This window comes from Poecile atricapillus, chromosome 15, assembly GCF_030490865.1.
Source record: "Poecile atricapillus isolate bPoeAtr1 chromosome 15, bPoeAtr1.hap1, whole genome shotgun sequence".
Taxonomy (NCBI): Eukaryota; Metazoa; Chordata; class Aves; order Passeriformes; family Paridae; genus Poecile; species Poecile atricapillus.
In genome coordinates, this window is record NC_081263.1 from 9297710 (window position 1) to 9307720 (window position 10011).

General features: G+C 44.8%; 1 protein-coding gene across 2 annotated transcripts in view; it reads left to right on the forward strand.

The window, feature by feature from the left end:
- The window catches only part of STK4 (serine/threonine kinase 4), a 45931-nt gene extending 38829 nt beyond the window's left edge, over window positions 1–7102 (forward strand). For both annotated transcript variants that reach the window (XM_058850566.1, XM_058850567.1), the window contains one exon: window positions 4025–7102. In XM_058850566.1, coding sequence (XP_058706549.1) covers window positions 4025–4183 — 159 coding nt within the window. In that variant the 3' untranslated portion in view covers window positions 4184–7102. The remainder of the gene's footprint in view (window positions 1–4024) is intronic.
- Window positions 7103–10011: the final 2909 nt, after the last annotated feature.

Sequence of the window (10011 nt, forward strand, 5' to 3'; positions counted from 1 at the left end):
TTTGGTTTTCATGGGGGCAGGCCTGAGGCTGAGTTGATTCTCTAGGCTTTGTGTTTTATAACAGATTTTTTTGGTTTATGTGAAACAGAAATCTGGCGTGGGCTGTTTAAAAATACCATGGCAGGGTTTTGGGCTGTGTCCTGCTTAGGACAGAACAGCAGAGGTATAGAGTTCAGACCATGGTGCCCTTGAATACCAAATCTGTGGCTGCAGAGAGCTTATATTAATTCTCCTTTTGCTGCTTAGGTTGATTTACATGCAGTAGAATATCGTGTTGCTGTGACACTTTACCTGACTGTAAGAAATGCAAGTGGGGGGTTTTTTCTCCCTGTTTTTAAAATGCTGATTTGAAAGAATTGCAACTCAGAAGCAGTTTGGTGAGTTGAACATTATTCAGTGGGGTAGCTGCCTGCAAATCTGTCAGAAATGCTGACAAAGGAATGTCATGAATAGCTTAAAAATCATCTCCTTGAGGAAGAAATTATATTTCAAATGATCTGTTCCTGATTTGTCCATCACTACTGCGTAGGCATGGAAAGGCTGTAGGTTATGTCCTTCCAAAGGATATAATTATTTATGTCTTTCTGAATTATACAGTAGAGATCATCAGCATATTAAAACAAGATGTTGCTGTCAGTGGTGTCTGAAGAAAACAAACAACATCCAACGGCCGTGGGTGAGAGGCTTTCAGACGAACACTTCCACCTCTGATGTTTGTCTTCAGTTGGGCATTTTTACAGAGTTAAGATCGTTCTCAAAACCTCAAGGGAAAACCCAACTGTTAATCAAATGGTTAAAAACTAGCTTTCTGAACATACAAACATGCTGGAAGAGTTTCACTGTGCTGCCTCCTCACCATTTTGATAGATTTGTTTGGCCAACCTTAGAACAAGTATTTTTTATCCGGCTTTACATTTGAAATGAGATTCCTTCCTTTAAAAGTTTGTCTTAGGTATTTGATCAGCATGGACAAAAATAGATAGCTTTTACAGAGACAGACTTCTTAGAGCAGAGGAATTGCTGAGAAGGGAGGAGAGGAATGGGACTGAGCCCGTGGCTAAAACCAGCTCTAATTGCAGCTGCTCAGCGCTGAGATTTTACCCCGAGTAACCGTCTGTCATGAGATGCTGTCCTTGTCCTTCTTGTCTTATTTTGCTCCTGGCGTTTCTCTTAGAGAATAATGTCAGTGTCCCAGGAGTGCAGAAACAGATATACTGGAGTCTAAAACTTCATTTCTGGGAGAAAGCCTGTCCGTGGCATTGCCTTTCAGTGAAATGCCAGGCAGCAAAGTGAAATGAAGGCCATCCCATTTTGAACAGTTTGGTTTTTTTCCTTCCAAAGATGTGTGTGTGAGTGGAAGGACAGGCTGAGTAATTGCCCAGGCCAGGTCCCCGGGCTCTTGCTGTGGCAGCGGGAGCAGAGGGCTGGGTGTCCCCTGCTCTGCACGGCTCTCGTGGCTCTCCTTACCCACTGGGGACCTGTCAGTCTCCCATCAGCTCATCTGGGCTGAGCATTCACCTCCTGGGCCTTTCGCCAGCGTTGCCCTCTGGCTTCTCCACCTCTTCCAGGAGCAGTGTGGCACTCACAGACAGCATGCCATCGTTCCAGACGAAAACTCTGCGAGTTGCTCATCCTCACTGACACAGCGCTGCACACAGGATGTTCCTGTGTTCCCAGATTCCTGGGCCACATGGACTTGCCTCCCTTCCTTCTCCCACCATCCCTGTCGTGTTCAACCCGTGATCAGGCTCCGTAAGCAGCCGCTCTGCGTCATGCACGTAACCCACTTCCCAGCTGGCTCATATTAATATAAATCTGTGGGCTTTGCCCACTCCAGGCTTCGCTGTGCTCCAGCATCTTCCACACTGTTGAGCCATCTGTCCTGACAAACACAGTCCTGGAAATTGTCAAAGCTGTTGTGTCCCTTGGCAAGCAGCTCTTACACTTTGCAGGAAGACTTTGTGTGTCGGTGTCCACGAAGGATGTCCTGGGATGCTCCATCCTGTTCAAGGACAGCAGGAGGGCAGTGTTTTCCTACTGCCACGTGCTCTGGAGAGCCCATCGCTGTCCATCTGCTCTGCCAGCTCAGGCACTTTGTTTCTGGCTCTAAGCAGCACCCAAGCACTTGAGGAGGAAGGCTCAGAGGGCATCCCTGGAAGATTGCAGCCCTAGGGCAATTTCTCACATCTAATAGTTGGCTTAAGCCTTGAGCAAGGTGTTTTAGATTTGTTGCAATACTCCCTTTAAGCAGTCCAGCACTGGGAGAGCTGTAGCTGCTTAGTATATGTATTCAGTACTTGTAATAATATTTTCTTCTCTTTTGCATTTTTATTTGACTTTTCAATTCCCTAGACTGTGAGGAAGTGGAATGTTGAATAATTACCTGCTCCTTAATAAATTAGTGTGAAAAGGCAACTGGTGCCATGCATCAACTTAAACTGCAGCCTGTTAAAGTTGCATTAATGTGTATAAATAATATATATCTTTGTGGAGGAAGTGCTTTGTCTTTCTAATGAACAGATGCCTGATTGGAAAGGCTGAAAGACTGTATACCCTGGGCAGAAAGGTTGTTTTATATGTGCCTGGATTATTAAAATGGATTTGTGATCTTGAAACAGCAACTAGAAAAGGTCTCATTTAGCAGAATATGCTAAAGAACTTCAAAAGACATTGTGAGAAATTAGGTAGCAGGTGACTTTGTGATTTAGGGAATGATATCTCTTCCACCTCAGGAAAAGGCATCAGGAGTTCCATATCTTAGTTTTCAGAAGTGATGCAAACTGCCATTAAACATCCATTTGTTGTCTTATAGTAGGCAGCAAACATTTCACTCCATGTTTTGGTTTAGAAACGGCTTGAAGAATAACCATGACAGCTGACTAATTAACAGCTAAACTAGGACAGCCCCACTTGCATGAAAATAAAGTCACTTAATTATGACATTTGGTGAAAGCAAAAACAAAAAAATAAAATTGACAGTTCTTTGTGCACAGTCAAAATTATTTTGCATATTTTTAGCATCCACAGCAGGTGCTTACTGATAGCAGGTGCTGCACAGTCATTTCTGTCCTGCTGGAGTGCCTGTAAAACAGTCTCTCCTGTGGTCACTTGGTCTTGGATGGGGAGAGGACTGGTGCTTAAATAAACATTTGAAGTGCTTCCAGTGTACATATTTTTAACATTATACTAAAATCCTGTCTGTTCCACCAGTTATAGTATTATAACATTTCATAAAGGCTGTAACTGTGGACAATCTAGGCTGTCCCAGGCCACACTTGGCATCTGTAATCACAGAGCAAAACTTTCCTGTGCCAGTTCTCAGCAAATTGGCACGGACAAGACAGCCAATTTGCTAAACAAAGGTCAGGCAGAGAGGGAATTCAGGGAGAGGGAGCCTGTCCAGATGAGCCTGACATCTTCACGTGTACAGGAAAATACAAATTGTACTTGCATATTTTATCAGTACAAGGCTGACCCAAAGTGACCTGCTGTGTGCTTGTGCTCTGGGATTTCTGGTGTAGCAGGGTCTGAATTCCTCACCATGACTGAGATTCAGCCTGATTGTACATAACTGCCTTTTTTTTTTTCACATGCAGCTTTCGTCAATGATATGATTTTCTTCCTGTTCCCTGTGTCTCTTTTTATCATTTAGCATAAGGAGGTTTAGTTGCAAGGAAAAGGGAGGAGAACTTTGCTTTCCTTCCATCTCAGTGCAGGATTTCTGTCCTAAGCCTGCAAAAACAAAGCATTAGAAAAGCAACTCCATGGGGGAAACATTTCACTGGTTGGTTTTGTGCTCACTGTGCCAGTAACCAGAGCATGTAATGTACCTGTGAAATGAGCAGGAGCAGTACCCTGAGGCTCACACCACTCTCACTGGGAGCAGCAGCCTGGAGCAGAACTCTTCATGTCTTTCCCTGCTGGAAGATGCGCTGTGGCCGTCAGGAGCAGCAGCATCCCTGCAGGTGTGTGGGTAGTGGCTGCACTGATGCCAGTGTCTGTTCCTCTTTTGTCTCCCTGCTAGCTGAAGACTTGGAGCGTGGATGAGCTTCAGAAGAGGCTGTCTGCCCTGGACCCCATGATGGAGCAGGAGATCGAGGAGATTCGCCAGAAGTACCAGTCCAAGCGGCAGCCGATCCTCGATGCCATCGAAGCCAAGAAGCGGCGGCAGCAGAACTTCTGAGCCATGGGTAGAACGTTCTTCCATCCTCAAACAATCAGCCCCTTGCTTTTGTGACTACTGAACAGATTGATTTCTATTGAAATACGCTAGCAAAATAGAGGGCAATACTTCTGCTCGTTTATTTTTCCATAGCACCTTTGTGAACTCAGGAATGCCATTACGTGGAAAATCCTGATTGTATGTTTTAATGTTAGACATATATTTAAAACATTATTCCAAAAGAGTTCTGTTACTGTTTTTAGGAGGATTGTTTTTAAACCAGAAGAACCAGATAGAAATAGGCTAATGAAAGTTGGCTCACTCTCTTTTCAACTGAACTTTCAGGAGTCCGTTTTGGTTTAAGTTAATACAGGTTGTTGTCTGTAACAGCTGATTCTTTTGTGGGTATTTTGTTTTTGTTTTCCTTTGTGAATGCACAGACTCAATTTCAAGCTGTTAACTGTTTCTACTGTTAAGGTACTGATAAGTTTTAGGTCACTGAAGAGAACAGGTGAGAACATGTATAAAGTTTCTTTTGAAAGAAACTTAAATCTCAGTTTTTAAAAAGCCTGTAATAAGCCCCATGCCTTACACTGTGTGCTTTAAGCAAGTGTGATTTCTTCAAGACCTCAGTTTTGTCTTTGTTTTGTGTACTTCATGAATTTATACCAGTAGATAAATCATGTTGTGCCTCCATAAGAAATTACATTCTGTAATTTACAATCCACACCCACTCAAAACCAAAAGCCAGTCAGTGATCTGATAGCCCTTTGTCTGTCTGTTTGGAAATGTCCTTCAGGGAGACCCTGCTGAGAATGGAGTGCTGGGAAAAGGAAACAGCATTTGAAGGGGTGGAAGTTGTGTGAGCCTCTCTCAGGAATTAGGTGCTTCAGCTGTGTCTTAGAGGACTTAAAAATCTCCACAGCTTGTGAAATATTTTATAGGCTTCATTTCAAATTTACATCTTCGGATGCTTGAATGAAAACTTGATTTCACAATCCTTCACATTTCCGCAAGGTTTAGCACATCAGGAGAGTCAAACTGGAAGTAAAGACTGTTGAATTAACAAAGAGGTGCATTTATGGTGGTGGAGCAAAGGCAGAGTTGATCTGGATGAGAAGATAATTGCCAGTGTCCTGCTGGAAGAGGTTCAGTCTCTTCCAGTTCTTCTGGATGTTCTTGTGTTGTTTTTTTTTAATTTCCCTGCTGTCCCTGCCCGGCACAGCTCAATCAACCACAATGCCCCAAGCACGTACAATCACTGTGAGGACAGTGCAATCAGCTCACATCAGTGGAGAGTAACACAAAGCCTGTTTGCAGGGCAGAGACTGAGCAGTGCCTCTGTCCTGTGGGCCCTAACAGCACAGCTGTGGAGTTTCACATGTTCCTAGCATATGATGGGATGTTTGGGCAGAGCAAGTGCTTCTACCAATCTTTTTTTACTTTGCTCTGATAGAGGGAACAGTTTCCACATCATGCTTCTGAACTAGGCCTTGGTACATCACCTAGGTGATTACACAGCAGTGTCTCCTGAATCAAATGCTGCTACAGGGGTGATGTGTTTGTTTCATGTTTCTGTAGGGTCTTGTTTCCCCCCTGGAGCAGGCTCTTGGCTGCTGCTCACAGTTCTGCTCCTCAGCTGTGAAAGGAACCAAGCCATTCTTCCCCTCTGCAGGGCTCCTTGCATTGGTTTGTCTCAGTTTGACAGTGCAGTGGGGTCACACTGTCCCTAAGGAAAAGGGAGGCAGTAAGCAGTGCAGGTAGGATGCTGCAGGAGGAGTAGATCCTGGGATAGCCAGCAATCTGACAGCCTCAGGTACTGGGGAACATCAGGGCTCATCTGGAACCTCTGCAATCGGCTTTGCCCTGACCGTGTCTTTATGATGAGCAATTTTCATGAGCATCCTTTGCATCAAAGAAACTCCTCCAGCTGAGCAGGGAGTTCTGTGGTCAGAGTTGGATCTTGTATAAGTCACTTGGATGGGTCTGGCCCAGCACCTCTGGTGTGACAGGCACAGAGATCTGTGACATGGTGAATTGTGCACTGCCTGTGTGGCGTGGGGCAAGCCTGTTCTGCTGGAAGGATTTTTTCCTCTGCACTGTATAGATAACTGTAGAGATCAGAGGGCATTAGAAACCCCAACTTCTAGGTGAGACACCACGGGGTGGTGTCTATTTACAGAATATGCAACCTGTGACTGCTGTAACTGAATGTAAGCACTCTTGAAATACTCTGCTTTGCTGACGTGATTGTCTTAAAATGTAGCAAACAAACCAAAATAACTAAAACTGGTCCAATGGCTTAACTGTCTTTGAACCTTTCTTAAATGCTTGCAGTGGGTGAGATTTAAGGATGTTTCTTGCACTTGGAGCTGTTGTGCAGAGGAATTATTTTCTCCTTCACTGATTTTCAATTTGTTGGAGAAAATATTTCCGTTTTTTGTCCCTTTGTAGAATGTCTGGGAGCACAGTACCTGTTCATTTCTCAAAGTCCTCCAAGCTATGACCAAGGCTGGAACCATAAGGGAAGGATGTTTTGACAAAGTTTTAAGCAGAAAACTTGCTTAATTGTGAAGCTGTATTCATGTGCTCCTTGGGTCCATCTGCATTGTGGAAAGGGTTCTGGACAAACCATTCTCTTTGCTTCTAAAACCCAGAGATACTGATGGTGTCAGTCATGTGAGACTTACAAATGTGAAGTTTGTAGCTTTAACTTTTTTTGTAACAAAGAAATTAGCAACACTGGCATAAACTGCTGACTTGAAATGCTGTTTTGTAAGATCTGGCTGTTTGTATATAATAGTGTTGGGTCTTTAGTTTGTATATGTATGAAACGGTAACTTTTATTGCATTCCTCTCAGTTTGATACAGGAGATTTTGTTTGATCTTTCTCAAATATCTTGCCTTATTTGTTCAAAGGGGCAAATAAACTGTCCCTACCTGAAAGCATCAGTGTCGTGACTCATTTTTATGCATTGCAGTACTTTGGGGTGTTATTGTTTACCGGGACAGGTTTTAACATGGTGCACCTCCCGTCAGCCAGTGCAGGGCTCTGGAGAGCACAAACTTTCGGGAGCACAGGCAGTGAACTTGTCAGACACACACTTTAAAACATCACTAATTCTGCAGCTTGGGGTGAGATTGCTTGAGCAGAGGGGCAGCTCCATGTTCTGGCAGCTTTGTGGGGGTTCAGGAGGTGATGCTCAGGCATTTCCAACAGCCCTGCCTGGAGCTCCAGTCATGCAGGAGGGATGTTTGCCCCACGGGGTGTTTTGGCAGATGGGGATGCTGAGCTCTGCTGTAGGTCCTTGCTGTCTCTGCAGCAGCTTCCCTGAGCCTGCAGGCAGATTTGGGGCTAGGTACATATCAATTTATCCACCTTCCTACACAACAGGTGAGGCTAGAGGCTCACTCCTAATTCTGGCTCAGTTGCTGCACTTTGAGCTTTCTAGCTCAGAAAAAGATGAAGCTGACAGTGAGTGGGTGCTGCCTTCCAATGGTGAACTGTTGGCTTCGATGTGGTTTCCCTGAGCAGTTACTAAATCTGTCCTGGAGGGATGACTAACTGGAGCAGAGACAGAATTCATTCAGGAGTCAGCTTTGGTTAGCAATTCCGGAAGAAACAAAATAGATCTGAGCTTTTAAATGTTGGGAAGGAGCTTGGAAATCAAAGGGAGGGAGGCTGCCGGCTTTTCTAGTAACTGGGGAAGCCTGGAGCTCTCACATATTCTCAGCAACATTACCAGGATATTGTGGAGCCCCAGAACAAAGGGAGGGAGGGTTGTGCAGCCATACCAGGGGAGTGTTTGTGTGCTGGCAGCACTGCACCTGCTGCACAAACTTGTGCATGTGACTAACAAACCCAGCAACAGGTCCCCACGAGCTGGAACTGATGTTTAGCCTTGATCTTCTTCCCCTAAGGGAAAAAGGCAGCTCTCCACTAAGCCCATAACACCAGCAGTTTTTTAATCATTATTAGCATTAAGGTACAGGAGCTGCTGTGCCAGTGTCCTTTTTACTCAGCTACTCATTTCCTACACCCTCATTTTGTACCATTTCCTGCTGTCCACAGGCCAAAAGAGTCTGAGCTTGGATAAATGCTTTGAGCGTTGGCTGACAGCCCTGCCTCGAGAGTTGACAATTTTTCATTTCACTAATCATTTTGGCAAAATTTTGAAGAGTCAAACCAGGAAATGCCCATCAGCTCTTTCCAGACTGAGAGTTAATTGCTCTTTAATTTAAGAGTCCAGGAAGAAAGCCAATTTGTTTAAAAACTTTAAAACAATTCAATTCCATCCACAAAGGACTGTCCTGCTCCCGTCTAGGTTGTTGCTGTCCAAATCAACACAGTGCTGGACGTGGAGGGAGCCCAGAGTCCCTGAGTCCACCCTGAGTGGGCACAGCAGCCTCTTGCAGACCTGTCTGTGCACAGTCAGCAGACAAATGAGCTGTAGGGTGCATTTTCCTCAGCCCAAGGCGCTCACCAGCTCTGGACCCTCATTCCTTCACTACAGAGAGCATGATGTTGAAAGAAATGTGGGGCAGTTTTTCCCACGCTGCTGCTCTCACCAGACTCGAGGTCTGGATGTGAGCATACATTGCTGATGCTGTGCCTCCCTGCATGCCTGGCCTGTGGTTTTTATTCCCTGAAATGGTGTGACCTGTCTAGGCACATTTGGTTAATTTAATTCCATGCCTTCCAGGCTGTTCATTTGGCTTTCTCAGATGGTTAGAATAGAAGTCCTGATTTTGTGTTTTTCCTACAATTAAGTTAGCAGCTTGGGTTCAGGTAAAGGCTAAAGTGAACCCTTAAATACATTCAAACCTCGGGGCTGTCTCACTACAAGGCAAAAGTGATTTAGCATTATTTTGTAAAAAAGAAAGAAAAAATGGAATTACTGCACTCTTTGTCTTTACTGACGTCCTTACATAGTTCAGCAAATAGAAGTAACACTGATTCAACATGTCAAGCAGTGTGCCCAAGCAATGAGATCTAATTTCTGCTGAGGTCAGCAGGGTTGTAGGAATCTGCAAGCAGGAGACATCCCAGAAACACTACCAGTGAGGAGTCTTTCCTTCCTACACATGAAGCCCTTTAAAATCTCCTGGTTTTTTGATTACCAGCCAAGTGCACAGACCATGCTCAGGGTAGTCATGGATCTGAAAGTTGGCAAAGGAAAAGAAGTTTTAAACAAAGGTAATGAAGTTTACTTTGTCTCTTTGAGCAGAGTTGTCTAATTCTCAGCTGCATTAAATAGCTTAATAAGGTCACTCCTTAATCACCATTCCCTGGAGGCAAGAGAGTCATGCTTTAGTCAATCATTTGGTGAATGTGGAAAGCAGCTTTGTAGGAATAACCTGATAAAGTGTGTAATTGATTTACCCACTGTATCAAATGAAAATGCAGCCACTCAGGAAAACTGATTAGGGATTAGCAAAAGAACATGAGTTTCCTACTTGCCTTAGAAATAGTAAGTGGGGCCTGTCCTTGCAGCCCAGTGCTGCACAGCCGTGTCTCAGTGGGGAGCGTGGGCTGTGCTCACCCACTGCTGCTGCTGCTGGCCACCTTCCTGCACCCGGCTCTTCCTGCTCTGCACAGCTCCAGCTCGGCGAGATCTGCCTGCACAGCAGTGGGAGGATTTTCCTAGTGCAGTTACTCAGAGCCATACAAATCCTAATGTCTTCACAGAGAGCAGGAGGCTAAAAAAAGAAAACGTCTTTCGTGGCTTTCCCAAACCAGAGCTTGGAGCTCTCGTGCCAGCCCCCTCTGATGTGCCTTTGCAGTGTGGCAGAGGGGCTCACAGGAGATCCTGCCTTGCTTGCAGCCCCCAAGGTAGGGGAGCTTTTGC